Source organism: Bactrocera dorsalis, chromosome 5, assembly GCF_023373825.1.
Source record: "Bactrocera dorsalis isolate Fly_Bdor chromosome 5, ASM2337382v1, whole genome shotgun sequence".
NCBI classification, from domain to species: Eukaryota; Metazoa; Arthropoda; class Insecta; order Diptera; family Tephritidae; genus Bactrocera; species Bactrocera dorsalis.
The window spans coordinates 60,608,182-60,629,508 of NC_064307.1; the positions used below are offsets into that span (position 1 = coordinate 60,608,182).

General features: G+C 36.5%; 1 protein-coding gene across 1 annotated transcript; it reads left to right on the plus strand.

The window, feature by feature from the left end:
* The first annotated feature begins 16,670 nt into the window (after positions 1-16,670).
* On the plus strand, positions 16,671-20,022 carry LOC105224183 (larval serum protein 1 gamma chain-like). Its single transcript, XM_011202187.4, has 2 exons — positions 16,671-16,925; positions 16,978-20,022. Exons 1-2 carry the CDS (start codon positions 16,722-16,724, stop codon positions 18,943-18,945), a joined length of 2,172 nt encoding a protein of 723 aa, XP_011200489.3. The 5' UTR covers positions 16,671-16,721; the 3' UTR covers positions 18,946-20,022.
* Positions 20,023-21,327: the final 1,305 nt, after the last annotated feature.

The following is a 21,327-nucleotide window of genomic DNA, read 5'->3' on the forward strand; positions in this document are numbered from 1 at the left end:
TCAGCTCTTGCAATATCACAGCTGTCGTCCGTTTGCAGCATATAAGGCACTTTGTTATCCAGCCTGCAACTCTCTAATTCCTGCCGCTCTGTTGTAAATCTCAGGCAGTAGAAAAATATATGCTCCGCATTTTACCACAGAAAGAAAGAGCAAGTATCTCCATTGTCATGATCATAGCTATGCAGGTACTCTCTGAAACATTCGTGTCTTGTTAGCAACTGCGTCATGTAAAAGACTATCTTTGTTGCTTTGTCACCGCGATTCTGCTACTCGTATTCCTCAATGCTTACTTGTCTTTCTGTTTTAGGCTCTGCCATTGTCAGCTTCTTGTCTATAGTTTCCTCTTGTCTTAGATCCGCTTCAGTTTTCGAACCATTATGTCTGGCGGTATTATCCCAAATATAAAGCTATCGCCTTCATGAGACACCGTGTGGAATGCGCTAATAGTTCTAATTGCACTTAGCTGGAACACTGATTTTGCCATTCTTTCATATGTTTTTTGCATTAATGCTCTGGTGCTTTGTTTTGGTCCTCCTATGTTGGCCATAACTCTGGATAAGGCCAAATTTTTACCGCCAGCTTTTTCGCACACTTTCTCAATGTGGACTTTGAAGTTGAGTCTCCCGTCTATCATTTTACCAAGGTGCTTTCAGCACGTCTTGTAATGCTGTGTCCGTCAGTATTTAGGGAGATATTCTTTGATTCAGAACCAAGGTTCTAAGGTTGGAAATATGGGAAATCTTCTCGAGTTTTTTTCCGTTAGAGCAAAGGTATATGTGTTCCTTTGATTCAGAACCTTGGTTCTAAGGTTGGTGAGTTTACAGGAAGCTATAACAGTCAATATTCTTGCTTTCTAATGTACAGCTTCTCAGCTATGGTAGTGATTTTTACACGGTCTTTAGTAGCTGCTTATTAGATCACTAATGAACAAAACGTTTAAAAGAAAATTTTTTTAGGAATTTTATTACGTAATGTAAGGGTCTGAATTTTACAAAGGTCGAACAACAATGAGAGGTCCCAAAAATATAGTGGTCATGGATTATCTCGAGTTCCAGAATAAGCATCAAACCTGTCAGCCGGTAGAATCCTAATTTGATAAGATACCCTGCAATAATAATAGTTTAGTGATTTAACAATCATCTAGAGGTTTTAGGGTTCTTATGGATATATATTTGAAACTCCACTCCATAGATTTAGAAATAAGGTATGCCATTACTCTGAAAACTACACATAAATTTGTTAACAATAATTTTGTCTGTGCTTCTAAGCATTGAAGTCTCTCACACTACGCTCAGCACAAATCACAAATAATTTCATTAATCTGAGTAAATCAACAGTTACGCAGAATTTCAGAAAAATGTGTCAGAAACACATCAACGTTTGTGGCATGTAAATTTATCAAAATGTCAAATAGTTGTCAAGTGACTTAGAGAAAAGTCGTAAGCAAAAAATGGCAGAATAAAACTTCTCAAACGCCAAGAAATTCGATATGCCACTATAAACGACAACTTCTTCAAATAAAGTGATGAATGTTTATTTTTTTTCAAGAAATTTTGAACTTTTTTATGAAAAGTGTTGCAGTAGTTGAAAGAATTTCAATGTTCAAGAAATGAATGAAAAAAATTTGAAGCATTTTTTCATAGCATAAGCTATGATGTGAGAATCGTTTGAAAAGCTCTTATGCATATACTTATTTATATATATGTACGTACATTGTGTATATACATATGTGGATACATAACATATGTCAAATGCCAAAAAGGCCACACTGCATACAAAGTAATCCTTTCATTGCACTTCAGACACCATAAAACACGGTTAGCTTGACGAAGGCGCAAAAATGCCACGGAAATAATGAGCAGCCAGTCTGCACTCACCGCCTGACTGACCATCGCTCAATGAGCGTGTTAAAAATTACAAAATTGCAATTAATTGAAACATGAATTATGCGCCGCAGTCAAAGAAACGGCATATACATATAAATAGGTGAATAAAAGTAATGAATAAAATTACAAAAGATTCTCAAACAAATGCGACAGCGACCCTTTGATGTGTGCGCCACACTCAACGCTGAAGATGAATGAATGTCCTTTCTTGCTTTTTTTGCGCTTTGCAGCCGCTGGTCAGACAACTTAAGCGTTTTTTTTTTGTCGACAGCCAAGCGCCACAAAGGACGCAAAACCACGCATATGAATGACAAAAGCCGCAACGCTTACGAGGGAAGCATGCTTTCGGGCGCATATTTGTTTTCACATGTCAATTTGACCAGCGCACAATGAACAGGCACACATCCTTGCATAACTATATATTACGAAGATATGCTTTCAGGTATATCATATGTGTATGTGCATGCCACTTGGATGCTGCAACACCGTCTTGCACGCAGCTCATTGCATGCCTGCGGCGACATTTCATCATTAATCAGCCGCCTTTTTAAAGCAAAGCTCCTGCTTTTCCCTTCATTTTCATTGAGTTTTTATTTAATTAATGCTTGTGTATTTGCGCTGAAAAATTTCTAGCAATTACTTTGGACTTTTAATGTTCTCCGTACTTACCTTTGTCTTTACTTCATAAGAGAATCAGCGCTGACCAATTCATCATAACTTTTTTCGCCTGTGACTTTTTAGAAATTTCGTCCTGTCCACTTTCCTTTTGAATATTCTGCTATGCATACATTATTTTCAAGCTTTCGTGCGCTTGTCTCCGCCTTGATTAATCATCAATTTGAATTATTTGTGCACACATCTGCCCTGTGATGCTGTGACAGCGTTGGCTACTTTGCTTTTCCTGTTTATATATTTTTTATTTTTTTATTCGTAAAAGTTTTTGATAAGATTTTCCACTTATTCGGCGTTAATATTTCTTGCATATTTATAGCCGCAGCTGTGGTCAGCGTGAGAATTGTAATTTTTTAAAGGGACACTTCGGTTTCGAAGTTTCGTTAGGTGCAGAGGTCGCTAACGGTACAAAGTTGTTGAAAGCATCCTATTACAAAACTGTGATTTTTCACAGCTTCTTTTTTTGTAAATTAACACTGAAAATCTTAACTTTTATAACAAGTTGATGAGCAACTTTAAGTAATTAATCATTATCTGTCAGGCGGAAAAAATATGAAAGAAAGTCGGAATATAGGACAGTGCTCTTCACTATAAATTCTTTCCCAAACGCAAACCAGTTTTTAGAAAGAAAATTACTAAAGAAACTACTAAAGCTGAGATGCGCAACCCATGTGAATCCAACCTAGCAATATCTTGGAGAAGCTAATGAGGAAATAACATAATTAACCAACAAATAAAATATTGTATTATGAAAAATAGATAGATATTCTCAAAATTTGATAAGAAGTCATTTTAAAAATCCCCATTGCAATAATATTTCGAGGTATCAGCAAATATATATATAATCTCAGAGAAGCCCATAGGTATACAGTAATCGCAAAATAAGTAAAACATCAAGGGAAAAGATTAAAGATTAAATTCACAGGAAAATCAAACGTAAGCTAAAGCTGTGATCTAATATGGATAAAATACAAAGGAATCTGTGAGGGATCCAATATTAGAAAGAGCTGTGTTAAGACTTTAAAGAAGTTTTGCAATAAGCTGTTGTAAAACTATCAACCTCTCTAACATTACCATGAAATTAGGATTACGAGTCAATTTCAGATACAAGCTAGCCCATATTTCGAATAGTAATCGATGTCAGTTCAACATTAGGAAATTATATGTACGAAACTAAGATAAAAAGATAAAATTTAAAATCTTAAATACCTAAATCCTTTCCAAAAGCTTTCATAGTTACTCAACTTTCTTTTGAAATGCTGCAAGTGATATCGAAATTGAAAGGGCTCTCCTGAAATTTAGGCTTCGAATGTATATAAAAATGTTGTCTAATTGAAGTCAACCTTGGTTCGAGCTTTGTCTGATGGTATTAAGAGTTGAAAGGTCTAACTAAACTAAAACGAAGTAAACTTACCTGCACTGGACCTTCCTACTTTGACAAGACTAATTTTGACATTATTTCAATATCGCCTCATATGTTGAGACGTAAAAATAGCTTGATAACCCTTGAAGTGGTTGCGGACTTTTTCAATAACATCCTATCATACATATAATTTTTGTATTATAGTTAATTATATAAAATATTTCAACATTTTGCATTGATGTCAATGTCACAGCAATTAACTTTCCTCTTGAATTCCAATGTTAGATACATAAAATTATATCTGCCATATTAGCTACTTGACATTTGTCAATTCAATGTCAAACTTTTGTAATGTCAAGTAGTGCAATAAAGTCGAATAAAGAAACCATTTTAGGGCTTAGAATATTAAAAAATTTCAATAATTAAAATTTTTTTTAAAACTACTTAAGTTTTGCCTTGAAATATGAATATTGAAATGTAATTTGTAGTTACGCCACAGTCGTTGGGCAGCGTTATTACGGGCTTGCAATACTGACATAACAGCACGTTCATTGACAAGTGTAATCTTCCTATAAATTGGCGCAAATCTCAAGTATCAACACTTGAGCGCAATTTGAAGTTCACAAATAGAATTAGGCTTATAGAAAACATGTGGCAACTATTGACAAATTATACAAAGCATTGTCTAAGCTCTGCGAACAATTACGACGTCTTTGACACAATCACAGCTGACAATTTGGGAATATGGTGTGGCATTCGTCAAGTGACAAAGCTGCTGTGTTGAAAGCCAAAGCGTTGAAATCTCACAAAATTAAGTAGTTACATATGAAAAGTGGTATGAATGTTGTAGCAAGCAACAGAAAAGGTAGGGGGAGTCACCAAAAAATGCGATAAAAAATATTCTGCTGACATTGAAAAGTTTAAGTGGCAACAACCAAATGTCAGCAGCTCAAGCGAGTGATTTCATTTGTGAGCAGACGCCAGAAACTATTTCCAAAACACATGTAACACAATGTTACGTATATACATCACTTATAACTGTACTCACGAAGTTCGACATGTGTTGGCTGCGCAGTAAACACCCTCACCCTCGCTGCGATTTACGTGTGTTTTTTGTTCGTTTTTCCGCGCCACTCAAATGACTTGTGTCGACAAGTTAGCGCATGGCTTGCGTCGTTGTTGTTGGTGCTGCGAAAAATGCGCTGACTGCAACTATTGACAGCTGTCAAAGTGCGAAATGTAAAACGATTTCTTGTGGCGACACAAAGGAATTTTTTAGCGCGCGCCAAAGGTTCACGCTGGCAGAAGAATGTGGCAGGTTCATACATAGGTGTGTAGAAGAACGTAGAATAAGATGATTACAATGAAATTTGAGTGTAAAAAGCAAAGTAAAATTTTTGTAAAAATCTGAAAATCTCATTTTGTAAAGACGAAATTGACAAATTCTTGCGCATACCACAAAGGTGAGGCGCCAAATCGTGTTGCACAAATGAGTAATGAAGGAATTTTCATCTGTTTTGATTGAATTGAATGAATATACCTTTAAAAAAAGTACCGATATTTAAATGGAATAAAGGAATGATATACATATGTATGTTGTCCGAATGCCCTGTATATACTATATACTGAGACCTATGAAAAACGTTGTTTTTTTTTATAGAAATATGGTTTCTCTTCTGCAAAAATCATACTATTTCTTACTTAGCCCATAGCACTTTTCATTAAAAATTTTCCTTTATAGGGGGATTTTAGTTTTATTTTGTTATTTTGGAAATAGGAGGAACTAATAGACAATAATAGGCTTACTGAAGCCAAGTAATTCCTAAGCTCTTTGTTCTCATCTCTACTTGACTAGTTTGGTTTTCTAAATCAATGGATAGCTTCATCTTATGTTGCTGTATGTGTGATTTTTGAGGTTATTGGTGCCAAAAATCACACTCAAGAGAGTACTTTTTTTACAGTTACAATTACGATGAACTATACGAGTGCCCTTGAACTACATATGTATGTAAGACGCAAATTGTTTTTTATATAGAATTATCAAGGTATTATGAAGTGTTGAGATGACTCTAACTCCCTCTCTACGAATTATTTGAGAAATTTCGTTCAGACTATGGACACTCAAAACTTCCACAGTTAAGAGACAAATTTTGCCAAAGACAAGGAACTTTTAAAATCTTTTGCGATTCATGCCCGAATGGAATAATATCGTCACCTAGCAAGTATTGATAGTTAAGTAGACGGCAAGACGGCCCTGGAACGTTCGACCCACAATTTTTATGGGCTGAATTAAAAGATACCGAAGATCTTCCTTTGTCATTCGAAAAAATCACGCATTCACGCTTCTGGTAGTTCTGTTCATATCTCAAGAACATTGAGTACATTGCAGATAAAAGTGTTGTGAAGAAATCTTCAAATGATGACATGGCGCATCAGTGCTATAAATTATCAGAATTGGAGTCGGATTTTCTTAAAATCTCAGTATATTGAAGCCATGCGTCCTATATGTAACTGCTAAAACTTTTTAATCAAACACTAATCATCATAGCGATAATTTTAACGGTTTTGTTAACGTCATTATGTCTCATTCGTTAAACACGTTCCATCTGTTCCGATCTGTTCCTAACAGACACCTTGACAAAAATTATCGACCTGTCGAGAATAAACTTCGAAGACCATGTAAAGAATATATTGTATATACATACATAAATGATCTGTGCGATGCGCTGAACAAATTTAGCTATGCCCATCTGTCTGTCTGTCTGTCTGTCTGTCTGCCTATACGCGCTTTTCTCCCAGTTTTTGAGATGTCGATATGCACACGTTCTTTTCTTCAGAAAATACCGCTGATATCGGAACTACATAGAATATAACTGCCATAGGCACTAATCGATCAAAATTCAGACCTTGTATGGGAAACCTTTTGTTTGACGAGCTATCTTCACGAATTTCGGCATGGATTATTATCTAAGGCTAATAGACCACTGCATTGTTTTTCAAGAGGAGGTTGTTGTCAGTTAGTAAGGTGTGCCTTAAATTCGATAGACGAGCAGCTCTATTTTGAGGTCGCTGATTGTGTGCTAAAAACCAGTTAAGAAGTGCATAAACAATAGCTTCAAGTTCTTTGGGTGCCACGTCATAGCAGAATTGCCGGAAACTGCACAAATGATGAGCTTACCAGGGGGACACATTTATAACTACAGGGTAGGCCATTTAAAGTTGACCCCTAAAAAAAAAGAACAAAAGAAAACAATGTTTTTTGTTCATTTCAAAAATAATTTATTTTGGTCCAAGGGGATTTGTTTCAGCTAATATTTAAAAAATAGATCGCGTAAATGGGCACCTTTAGCTTTGACAGCTAAATGCACTCTTTTTTCGACATTTTCCATGACTTTGGCCAATGTTTCGGATGATATGGCGGCTGTTTCACGTCGAATGTTGGCTTTCAGTTGAGCTAAGGTCTTTGGCTTATTAGCGTATACCTTGGATTTCAAATAACCCCACAAATAAAAGTCTGGTGGCGTCAAATCTGGTGATCTCGGTGGCCATTTCGATGGCCCATTTGCCAAAATTAAGGCGTCGCGGATAATCAGCTGGGTTTAGTTTTTGTGCCATTTGAATTTTATATGGAAACATCTTCAAATCTTTATGAATTATGCGTCGGAGAGTGGTGCGAGAGATGTCTAATTCCTGAGAGCGGCGATAACTCGATGTCGATGGAGTCTCCTCAATACTGGCTCGTACAGCTTCGATATTTTCATCAGAACGTCTTGTGCGTTGTCTGGATGCATGACTGGCATTACTGAGATTACCGGTGTTCACAAATTTTGCGTATAAAGACTTAATTGTGTTCTTAACTGGAGCACTTTTCACTTTATTTTTTTTGCGAAACGCACGTTGAGTTAACACAATTGAAAAGTTATTTTGAATATAAAGCTGAACAATTTCAGCGCGTTCTTTTGGAGTGTACTGTTCCATGGTATAAATTGTCTTCGAATGACGCTTCTAACGCGGTATGACATTAGCCGATTTGTCAGCGCTGTTAAAAGTTACAGAGTTGCCAGATGGGTCAACTTTAAATGGCCTACCCTGTATTTATTGTTTGCAAGCGAGTCGGTATTCCGTTTTTCTCTTGCGGTGCAGCGCTGAGCTCAGGTATTTACTACGAGCTTGGCAAGCGCTTGTCTAAAATTGGAACTTATACGAATTCAAGATCCTTCTGGCCCAGAGTGACCTGTAGGAGGTCTTAGAAACCCTTAGCAAAGTCAATCTCGTAGAAATTGTAGCTGTCCTTGCTGATCTCTGGCCAATAGATTATCGAAGACTACGCTATAATCTCCTAACAAATGTTTCAGAGCAGAGTACTATAACATGTAACCATGATACAAATGGACCAATAAAAATCAGTATACAGATCTTTCTTTCCTTATTAAGTAACCTTCATTGGTCTTGACGGCATTTTATGTCAAACAATTTGGCTAGAGCAAAACTTTTTCGTTGGTTGCGTATAGATATAAATAGATACATATATAGTGTCTGTAAGAAATGCACCTATGAAGGGTATTATAGCTTCGATGTAGCCAAAATTAGGGTTTTTCTGTTTTTTAGCTTTTTTTTCGTTCCAGCAGACAACATAATCTGCCATCAAATGAACTAAAATGCCACAGACAAATATAGTAGTCTGATATGTAGGACACACGCTGTAGCACGGTTCAATATTTTCTTATTTAAACGCCACTTCCCCTATTTTTTCACTTATCAGACACTTCACGACTTTATTTACGCCAGGCTGCATGGCTTTATTTGATTTTATGGCACATCAAAGAGGGCAGACATCATTCCACTATGCATATCCAGCGGAGCAACGCCACAAACGCCACACAACTTAGTAGGTGCACGCCGACTAAAGTGCAATTACACACAAACGATTGCATATCTATTGCCTGAAATGCATAAATCAGTGCGTGTATGTGTGTGGAGTGCACCGCTGGGGGCATATTTTGTCGCCCCCTGCAAAGATCAAATTAAATGTTGTCGAGTTACATAGAAAAAAGTGCTGTGCTGCATAAATGTAATCTTCCGCCTTTAATTAGCATGAATTTTCAACATGCAACCGAGTGCTGCATGCCACTTGTAGGCTATGTTTATAGCTAAGTGCAAGTGCGCACGAGCTGCTTCGTTTATATACCATACACATGTCTGCCACATAGTGTAAAATGCCGCCGCATATTATGCTGTCTACCATATGTGCCTCCTCACCTCAACACCCCCTGGAAATGATTATCACTGTCTTCCACTTTCAAGTGTCTTTAAGCCATTTTTCGTGGAAATTGACAGCTTACCGTTGAGGCGGCGAAAATGGAAAATTTCTAAGTACTGGTTGTATGCTACTTGCAACATGTGATATCTGTATGTTTATATGTATTTATTTATACTTTTATGTATACACCTACATACATACACACTTCAAATGGTTGCAGCGACAACGCAGCTTTTTAGTCAACAGTGGCAAAGTAGACAATTTTCTCTACTTTTTCCCGAACACACACATAACGGGTGATTTTTTTGAGGTTAGGATTTTCATGCATTAGTATTTGACAGATCACGTGGGATTTCAGACATGGTGTCAAAGAGAAAGATGCTCAGTATGCTTTGACATTTCATCATGAATAGACTTACTAACGAGCAACGCTTGCAAATCATTGAATTTTATTACCAAAATCAGTGTTCGGAAATCCGCTTTTTTATCGACAAATTTTGTTCAGCGATGAGGCTCATTTCTGGTTGAATGGCTACGTAAATAAGCAAAATTGCCGCATTTGGGGTGAAGAGCAACCAGAAGCCGTTCAAGAACTGCCCATGCATCCCGAAAAATGCACTGTTTGGTGTGGTTTGTACGCTGGTGGAATCATTGGACCGTATTTTTTCAAAGATGCTGTTGGACGCAACGTTACGGTGAATGGCGATCGCTATCGTTCGATGCTAACAAACTTTTTGTTGCCAAAAATGGAAGAACTGAACTTGGTTGACATGTGGTTTCAACAAGATGGCGCTACATGCCACACAGCTCGCGATTCTATGGCCATTTTGAGGGAAAACTTCGGACAACAATTCATCTCAAGAAATGGACCCGTAAGTTGGCCACCAAGATCATGCGATTTAACGCCTTTAGACTATTTTTTGTGGGGCTACGTCAAGTCTAAAGTCTACAGAAATAAGCCAGCAACTATTCCAGCTTTGGAAGACAACATTTCCGAAGAAATTCGGGCTATTCCGGCCGAAATGCTCGAAAAAGTTGCCCAAAATTGGACTTTCCGAATGGACCACCTAAGACGCAGCCGCGGTCAACATTTAAATGAAATTATCTTCAAAAAGTAAATGTCATGAACCAATCTAACGTTTCAAATAAAGAACCGATGAGATTTTGCAAATTTTATGCGTTTTTTTTTTTTAAAAAAGTTATCAAGCTCTTAAAAAATCACCCTTTATATACTTATACGCACATATATACGCATTCGTTTTCGTATTATTTGTTTATAAATTCATTAAAAAAAGCCTTTTAGTGTGAATTATGAGAATTTTCTTCAACAAACAACTCTTTAAGTTTTCCTTCCATACAAGCACACACACATACAGCTACATGTGTATGTAAATAAAGGCATTTTTCACTTAATGTCGAATCACTGAAAACAAATATGGATAATAACAACAACTATAAACACGCTTATTGCCCAATATATGCAACTAATCCATATAAGTAGCTATTTGCTGACTGTTTAGAGTGGCAAGTCTCGCATGCTTGCTACACGCCGCTTTGCTTTTCAGATCAGAAAAGCTCATAATTGGTTGCGTGATAACTTATTGTTGTCTTAACACATTTTCTCGCCATTTATGTGGAATTTCTTAATGCCACGGTTTGACAAAAATCTTTTAGTGGAAAATATTTTAGAAGATTTGTTTACTAACTCTTTTGTATTTACTTTATTTGCTACCGCTTAGTCTTTATTCTAGGTTGTTTTCATATTTGCTTGACGAAATATCAATTAATAGCATATGTTGCATGCAAATAGACTGCACACATTGTTTTTCGTGAGGCATTACTAATTGGTTATTTATTTATTCGACAGATAAACAGTTAAAGAGACAACTTGCGTGTGACTTAATTTAGCTGCTAAGTCCATTAGCAAGACAAGGTGAGTACTTTTTGAACTTTTAGAATATATTCCATATAATTTAAAAAGACAAGTAAAGCTGTAAGAAAATCAATGGTGTTTATTTATGATATTTGAACAAAAGGTAAATATTACAATAATTTTTAAAGTTTGCCAAGTGTTCAAAAAAGGTGGCAATTTTATTTAAATTAATTTGCCGGGAATTTGTGGGGGAGACTAAGCTGTTGGATAAGAGGGGTAGTGAAGTCTTCTATGGGAAACTCCCCATAATCTCTAGTTTTAAGCTAGAAAAGCGCTGTATCGCCTTTCAGGAGGAGGTGGCTGTCATTTACAGAGTTGCCTTCATTCAACAGCCAAGATTATCTACTAGCTTTGACCATTACATCGTTCTTCTGCATTCCGGACCTATAGATCTCCAGAGAGGTCAGCAAGTACTTGTCAATCATCAGAACTTGTACGAATGCGAAATCTTTCTGGTCCAGAGGGAACCGTAGGAGGTCCTATTAACTCTTAGCACAGTCAATCTCGCCAATTATAAATATACTGGCACTGGCCAATAGGTTCCTCGCTGTGTGCTCTGTGTCAACGTTGTTATGCGCAAGGGGAGGTAAGATCATCTTATAATTTTCTCCTCTATTGTTTGAATTTAGTCAGACTGAGATCAAAATATCTCGATGGACACATCTTCGGCGAACCTAGTGGCTGTATTTGATATTAAACGCCTTAAAAATGCCTCAAAACGCTCCTGCGATCTATGAGGATCCCCTTGTTAGGAGTTTGAGAGTAACAAAAATAGCTATTTATGTGGAATACATCGATTAGGATAAACCCTACGCCTTAACTTAACCTAAATATAAACATTTTATCTTTAAAATAATCTATTTAAAATCAATTCTTATTTTCGAAAGTAAAGATTATTTAAAAAAGTTAGCAACTCTAACCTATTATTGTATGTAAAACTTAAAACTGTTAAATATTGGCAACAGTGCTTTTATATTGTGTCAGGAACTAAGTTTTAAGAAAAATACCGTGAACATGATATAGATAGCTATTATAAAACAGTATCAAAGACGTGGCTTTGAACCTATGAAAACACAAAATGCAACCATAGACTTCTGTGAAGACTTGTTCTTTGTTTTATAGGCAAAATCATTATCAATGTACATCTAGTTTATTTATTTGTCCCTAACCGTCAATAGAGGACACTCTTTTATTGTAGAATGATGGAATGTAGTGAACATAGTGCAAATGAGACGTAACTTCATGAGACTGCGCCGCACTCTTCCCTGTCGAACACTCCGAAATACTCTTAAGCGTGCTAAAATTTATACTTTCAGCTTCATCAAGCTATTGCACCTTTCATGATATTCGTCGCTTTTACTACTTTCTAAGACCAAGCAGTAGCTTTCAGTAAGCATCGAGACAGGACGATCTCTTTAGCATTATTGTAGCCCTATGCATACATATATGTATTATTTATAGTAGTACGTAGTTAAGCTGTTTTGCTGGAAAGGCACACTAAAAGCAAAGCGTTTTCTTTGAAGCCAACGAATAATTTAAAAATTATTGCAAATTTTTATATTGACTTACTTTGACGAAATGTTTTTGCATGAGATCGACTCGTGAAAATATAGTCTCACGGTTAAGTAAGTTAAAGTTTTTCCAAAAGCTATGAAAATATAAAAATTTCGGCAACAACTGTATAATTTTAAAACATTTTCAAAGATACTGGATTCCTGATGTTAGTTTACCGATATGGTTCCACAAAATATCGCTGTTTCTAATTGGTAGTCATGGGTTTTTTAATTCATTTTCTATTCATATCCTTTTGGTGGCAAAATATAAATGAGGGAGTGGTCAATAGATCATTTATATATAGATACAAGTATGTTATAAGCTTTCATCTATGCTCACTATGGAAAAAATCACGAGGAAAATAAAAAAGTTGGCTGCTAAAAGAGAGAATTATATTATAAAGCTCTAGAAAAAAAATTGGCAACAATTGGTTTGATTTTTATGACAGCCACTTACGACACTTGACACTACTTCCGAAAGATTTGAATACATAATTTTAACTGTTATTTTAGTCCTCTGAAACACGTTTTATGGCTTCTGAATGTTAGAGTTCATCACCCTAAAACTTTTAACTAATAGCACAATAGCGAAAAGCATCTCAAATTATTTCAATGTGTCCGAGAAAAAAACATCCAACAATTTAATGAAATCAACTAGCGTAAAACCGAATTAAATGAGCCGAAAACCACAGAAAAAATACGAAATTTAAATGAAATTTACAAAAAATTTAATTGCGGCATTTCCCTAGCGTGTGATCAACCCCTTTCGCGGCAGATTCTAAGCGTCCTGTAATGGAATTTCAAAGGAGGAGGCAAAAACTTCAACACATTCGTGTTTCACACGCTTGCGAACTTTCGGAAGCGAGAATATGTTTCAAACAAACAGAACAACTTGTTAACAACAATAAGAACAACATCAACACCAAAGGGGTGTCGTGGTAACCCTTTGCAACAGTTGAATACTGTAGTGAGGAACAAAAAAAAAACAACTGTTAAGGAAATTTATGCAAATTTGAATAAATCTTGGAAGTAATGAAGAGTATGAAGTCGAAGAGTAAGAGCGACTGCCTCGACCGCTAGCAGGCTGACTTGCCGCAGAAGCTGCATCGCCGAGCTGTTATACTAGTTAGCTGAGAAAAAGTAGACACATTAAATTAAATTGCTTAGCATTTTGTAATGCGGTACATTAGTGTCAACCCTGACATGGGATAGACGGATGGACGGACGGACTTATACGAGTATTCACATGGAAGTGAGTACATTAACACGTTGTTAAACATGTTGTCGCTTGGCGTAAAGCGTTGTAATTATTAGAATGATACAACTGCAGAGAAAAAATGATGCTGCTCCACTAATGGAACGGGGTAATGACGGACCAACACAATGATGGACCGCACTAGCAATGATGACCGGTTGGATGCTGCGGTTCTGCCCAATAATCGAAAGGATATGCAAATCGCCAGCGGATAGCTGCTTATTAGAAAGGATGGTAGTGTTACTAGTCATGTGTAACTGGTTGCGATGAAGAGGAAAAAGAGAGTGCCAGCAGATCAGCAACCGCTTTAAGCAAATAAGCGTATAAAGTGTTATTAATGGAACACCATTTAGTTAAAGAACAGTTATTGAGCAACTTAATGCGTGGCATAAACAACCCTAATAGGACACATATCGGCGATTTGTGCTTGTCACATATGGACAGCAGTTTCGGTAGGAAGGAATTGCGAACGAGCAATTGTTAGAAAAGCAGAAAAAACGCTAACAAAAAATAAATTGAAATATTACGCTGCCACTTGAGCGGCTTTTGAATGCTTTTCGTATGCAAATGTGGCAAGCAAGAAGTGTGCAAGCCAGAAATGAGATAGGAAAAAATAAAGAAAAAGGACATCTTCTTACAAACGCTTTAATTGTACTTAAAAGTCTCGCATATGATCTAGTGCTGACAAATAAAAAATAAATGGGAGCGGAGTGCAACAAAGGAAGTGTGGAAATTGTTTTGATTGATGCGCTCACAGCCAGGCGGCTGCCCTAGTCCAGCCCTTCGGCAGCATCCTGTTCTCACTTTAATTGCCGCCGCGCATTATGCAATGCGTATAATTTGAATATTTATGACCAACGGTCATATTGCGCGGAAATTATTACTTTTTATTATTATCTCGCAAGCAGTCCATTATATACACATGTTTTTTTTTTAAGATTTGAAACATTTTGTTAGCATCTGTGCATATTTTTGTGCATTTAAGCTGGTTTTTCGTTATAATTTCTTACCGCAACCTAGAAAAGTTTAATGAGCTGCGAAAACCGCATATTTATGGATTTTGATATGGAAAAGGAAAGAGTTTTTTTTTTGGCCGTGATTTGATAATTTTTGAAAAACCTGAATGAAGGAGTGTCTTGGGCTCTAAAGACAACAAAATATTTTATACTATAAATATTAATACATGCAAATGATTACGATATAGTAGCAGGACCAATTCAAGGGTAGTCAACTGGGCGAGTGAGCCCTGCTGCACTTATTTTCTTGATATGCGGCTCTTCTCTAATACATACATCTTTAAATTCTTTAAGTGTAGGGAACTTTTTGAGTAAATGTACCTTGAGTTATATTATTGGCGTTTTAGTAAGGATATCTAACATTTTTAAAACTATAGTATAGTCTGTGTTCACTTAAATAATTAACACGTTACCGAACAGTTTCATAAACTTCGGAAGTTTCATTCACCCCGATTTTTTTCAATTTCGTTTTGAAGACTTCAAGAAGTCTATTAATTTGTTATTTTCAAAAAACCGATTTTTTGTTTTGAATATACCCGAAAATATAAACTTAATTCCGCAAATTATTAAGGAGGTATGAACGTATTAGTATGAATTTTTAAGTGTAATCGACCCCCAAAACTTTAACCAAGTTTTTCTCGAAACGCTGTTTTCAAAGTCGGTGATAAAAATTTCTCAAAACTACTATAGATCAGTAACTAAATACAACAGAGATATAAAATTTTACAACCGAGATGGTATGAGAGGCCTTTATAGGAACCGGAGTAAAAGTTTGAGGATGGGACAGAATTTGACTAAATTTGGCACTTGACATTCTTATTACACTATAATCACATGGGTAAAGGAACGAAATCGGGACAATACTTCCCTGAGCCCCCTTATTCCCAATATAATGATTTTCGAACTCCCGGGTGACTTTGTACCCGGAATTTTCGAACATCTAGCTTACTTTACTCCACATGATTGTATGGAAGATAACCTAATGAAACTCAGTGTACTTTTTTAAGTCAGGTCAATACTACTCCAATTCCCATATTTTTCTGAAGAAATTCTTTGAATTTAATTCTGGTAAGTTGCAAGAGTATAACATGTTAGCCCTTCCTTACAGGTTTTATTTTTAGATTTCATTCACGAAGAAAGCCGAAATCACATTAGCTGTGGATGACCCTTTTATGTTTGCAAGGTTTCGCTATTTGTGAGTACCAACTTGTCTATAAATTGGTCCGTCCTTTTTTAAATAGGTAAGGGTATGGTATTAATATTTAATTATAGGTGAGCTTAAAACTGATTCTATTATTGACAGTTCTACAATAGTGATTATTTCATGCCTTTTCATGTCAAAATTACACTGGAAAATTATCTAATGTCTTCCAAAAGAAGTTATGTGTTTCTTGTTTTTAGGCTTTGTAGCTATTATTTGAACCGATGTCTGAACTAATAGCCATCACAACTACAATCAACACTGCTGTGGTTGTCTATGGTTCTATTTTAGTATATATGTTCGCAGTTTAAGTATTTGTACAACAAAAAAATTTCAAGCAGAACATACTAAAAGTGCTTAGATGCCGTCTCTTATCAGTGAGTTATGTGTCCATTTATGTTTCTAAAACAACTAACAAAATTTGGAAAATAATGCTGACCGTGACTTTTGTGACAAAATTAAGACCTTCGGAAGAAAGGCATTGCAATTTGGTGATAAGCAAGTAGCTATAAAACCTCACTTTAATGCAGCTTCGAGCTACAGTTGCTCTTCAACGCTAACAAAATCAGTGTTTACCGCAAGATGCGACTGCTATTTTTGCTACTCTGCTGCACCGTAGCTTTTAGCTGCTGCAAAGCTGTTGAAAAAAAGGAAACCAACGACGTATATTATTCATTATGGGAGACACAGAAATTTTTACTCGAAATCGTGTGGCATGTACAGGAGCCAGTGGCACTGCCTGAGTGCCAGGATGTTGAATTTGTCAATGATGCCGCGCAATATACGGTGAGATTTTTTCATTACCATTTTATATAACAAATATAATATGTTTTTGCAGAAATTCGACAGTGACATGCAACGCTTTGTTCAGGATGTGCAACACCAACGCTTACTGCCACGGAATGACTTCTTCAGCGCGGTTGTGCGCACGCATCACAAGCAAGTGTTGGGCTTATACAAATTACTGGCATACGCCATAGACTGGACCCTTTTCAAGCAGAATGTATGCTGGGCCCGTACGCACATCAATCCTGGCATGTTCGTTTATGCACTCAACTTGGCGATAAGACGTCGTAAAGATTGCGAAATGTTTGAGTTGCCACCAATCTACGAAATATTTCCGCAACATTTCTTCAATAGTGAAGTGATACACAGGGCTATGACTGTCAGTAAACAGAAAATGGAAATGGCACAAAAGCAAACGCATGCGAATAACGGTACGGTAAGCGAAAGAAGCTTACACGATTGGCAAACCTGGCAGTGGTGGAAGTTAATGGGCTTAAGCGATCAGCATTGGTATCTCGATACAGAAGGCAGCGTTGCAAAGCGCGACGGTCTCACGAAATATTGGACACCTGTGGATTATACACGCGATGTGTATATTTTGAATGATGAAACACGTTTATCATACTTGCTAGAAGATGTGGACTGGAATGCAAATTGGTATGAATTCAATCTCAACTATCCGCCATTTCTCGAGGACGAGGAATTAGGCGTGCATCATCACAAACGCAGCGCTGAACGCTGGATCTACGAAGTGCGCACGATAATGACACGCTATAACTTGGAACGCCTATCGCAGGGCATGAAGCCCATCGCGGATATGAAACTGTCACAAACCATAGCCACGGGTTATAATCCACAACTTGTCAGCTGGAATGGTCAGACTTTCTGGCAACGCTATAATAATTACGAATATGCTGATTATGGGTTTCCGGCAACGATCGATGAGATTTTTAAAGTCACAAATGGAATATATGAATTAGCCGATACTGGCGTATATCGGTGGGAAAATGGCACATTGCATGATTTGCATCAGCTTGAGGCGCAACAAGATTTCTTTAATATTTTACATGGTAATGTGAATGCTTTGACGCCGTACAACCAACAAACCTATTGGTTCTACTCCTTCATGTATCTTGCGCAAATAGAGTATGAGCAATTCTATAAAGTGGGTCCACATGTTTTGGCGAATTTCGAGACGGCGTTACGTGATCCGCTCTTTTACTCGCTAATGCAACACAAAGTTTTGGATATGTGGAATCGCTATATGCGTAATTTGCCTGCATACACGCGACAGGACTTGCTAGCTGTTGGTATTGAGGTGAAGTCGGCTGCGATTTCACCGCTGAAGACTTATTTCGATTACGCTGATATTGATTTGAGCAATTTGTTGTTGGACAAAGTCAGTCCATTTGATAATCGTAAAGGTATTTATGCGCGTCAGCAGCGGTTCCAACACAAGCCTTTCAATTACACGTTGCATATACAAGCGGATGGTCCAGCTACAGTCAGAATACAAACCTTTTTAGCACCAAAATACGACGAACACGGCGCGCTGCTGTCGCTCTCGAAGAATCGCGAAAATTTCCTAGAAATCAACCGTGTCATTGCGAAAATAAAAGCTGGTCTAAACATTGTCGAGCTGATTTCGTTTGACTATTTTGTGTCTACTAAACGCATGACCTACAGCGAAATGTGTGATATTGTCGACGCAGCGATGTCCGAGCGTTTAGAGATTCCAAAGAGTATGAGACAAACATCAGAACGTTTCAATTTACCAAGAGGTAACAAGCAAGGCTTTCCAGTACAGTTGGTCTTTGTTGTTAGATCGGCTGACGAAGAACAGGCTTACGGTTTTCCTTTTGATCGGCAAATCGAGCACGAATATGCTTTTCACGTGCCTAATGTGTTTTTCATGGATACTATGATCTATCATGTGGATCATAATGAAAATATTGAAGAATATGTTAAGGGCTACGCGAACTTTGGCCAATTCGATGAAAACTACTGGAAGATTAAGTGATTTATTTGAGTCTTTATAATACTGCAATGATATAACACTACAATAAAAAATAATTAAGGACTGTAACTGATTTAGTAACTTGTATCCGAGCATTACTCATAATAGTATTCTTTACGTTAGCATTCGCTCCTCAGTAGATAGCGACAAACTACGGACTTTATTAAGTAGGTCTCTCTACACGTCATCACCCAAACATCCAGCAGATATGCAAGTTATTTCTGTTAAAGTAAGTAGACGCAATAAACCATATCCTTGTATGGTCTGTTGTGTATCATAGGGTTACACTCTCAACGAATTTGAGGATTAATTCTTTATATCTATTAACTTCAGGACCAAATTTTTCTAAGGGTTCTAATAGGTATCCCAAATTTCTTAAACTCCTCTTAAATTCAAACATTTAATAGTATTTATAGAGGCATCTTCTAAGAATCTCCAACAAATTTAGTATGTAGCATCAGTTAGTATGATTCTCAGGACACTGTAGCCGTTCTGGTGCATAAGGTATAGGGTTAATAGCCTCAGAAAGAATTAATATATATCTAGTGCTATGGAAGTAACATACCTCCAGCGATCATTATACAACTGTTATAGCTGCAGTACCACAGACTTCCAGCATAATCTATAGTCCATATTACTAAATGGAATAATCAAACACTAAAACACTCTCTCTGTTATAACCTTTTACGCCTGCAGAATCTATTTAAACTTATAAAATAATAGAGAAATTTTATATATTGTAACTGATTTAAAAATGGCTGCAGTTATAAGGTTCTTAATACAAAAGAAAGATCGGGGTCAGACCAAGTATGAGCAGTACCAATGTTTAAAAAATGAATTATTGAATTTAAATGGACTCCGAAATAATTTTCAATAAGGTCTCTTTCTGTACATAAATTCGTCTATGTTTTTTGTTTTTATGACAATTTTCTTTTTTTGATTGTTCTTTACTGAGATTTTCAAGGTTAATTACTAGTTAAGATTTCTCTCATATTTTTGTCTGGGTTCGATTTCTAGGCGATATTTTTACAGTGCAATAAATTATTCGCTCGACCTGCTAATCTTGGTCGAGGTTTTGCTAGGAATTGTTTTTTTTTTTACTAAGTGTTTGTAAGGGTTAGTATTCGGTATTGTTCAAATACATTTTGAAAGATTTTTATATAAAGCTCTTATGCTTACTTTGTATTAGTTAATATTTATAGCTTGAACAGGGTATGTTAAGTTTGTCACGACAAAAAAGGAACGTCAAAGACTTTTGAAGTGAATTCATAAATGATCAGCTTGAGGACTTGAGTCCATACAGCAAAGCAACGATTCAATTTCCTTAGAAATTGTTCAGATCAAATTATTATAGCATTTAGCTGCAATACTAACCGACCGATTAAAGTCTTGCGAGAAATCTTTTATGTTTGTGATAGGTTTTATAGCCTCGGTGCAATAAAAGGCATCGGTTCTTCTTGTCTTAGATCGTTTCGGAACTTATAGGTATGATCGAATTAAAGAGTTTTCGCGCAGCACTCTCCAATAGTACACGCAAACAACGGAGAGTTTTATATTCAATAGAAAGTAATGAGTAATACTGAAAAGAAAAGGAAGCTCTTACGAGGTCCTAACGAAAACTAAAAACTCTTCGTGCGGTAGGTAAACGCAAAGGGAATGAAAATATAATTGAGTGCTTATCTACATATTGCGATATTCAGAGAGTTTTGTGCCTTTAGATATGGCAAGGAAATAAATGTAAAGAAAATTAAATAAGAGGGAAGGAAATGCGTTCACATCATTAATCTATATTGAAGAAGTTAAAAAATGAGAAACACTGCACAGTAAAAAGGGTAAATAGCTGTAAAAAGTTACGCAACAACCATTCATTCTACCGCAGAAGAAGAGGGGTCAACTGCATTGAACAGCCGATACGCTTCCAGTATTTAATAGGCTGTAAGTCCAATATAATTAGACTCACAAAAACGCACAGTTATGCACGAAGTATTTGTGGTGAAGCAGAGAGTCAAAAAAGCAGTGACAGCGTGACTTGTGGTCAGGCAATGTAATCAAATAAATTAATAATGTCGAAGCTACTCTGCTCGCGCAGAAATGGGAGGCAAACGGTCTCGCAATACATTTGAAAGAAAATATTAATGAATTTTGACGTTTTTATAATATGAATCGGGCACATATTTGATTGTTGTTGTAAAATGTTACTTAGTTGCATCATTAATAAAAATCATAATAAAGGGGCGTAACGAATGACGTCACGTTTCATGATTAGTTCATGTCATTCAAGCGCATATGGATTAATCAAAGCTGCCAAGGATGTAGGATGAGTGGCGTAAGCGCTCTCGTGAAAGCGAGAGCATATTAAAACTAGAAAAGTGTGTATCATCAACA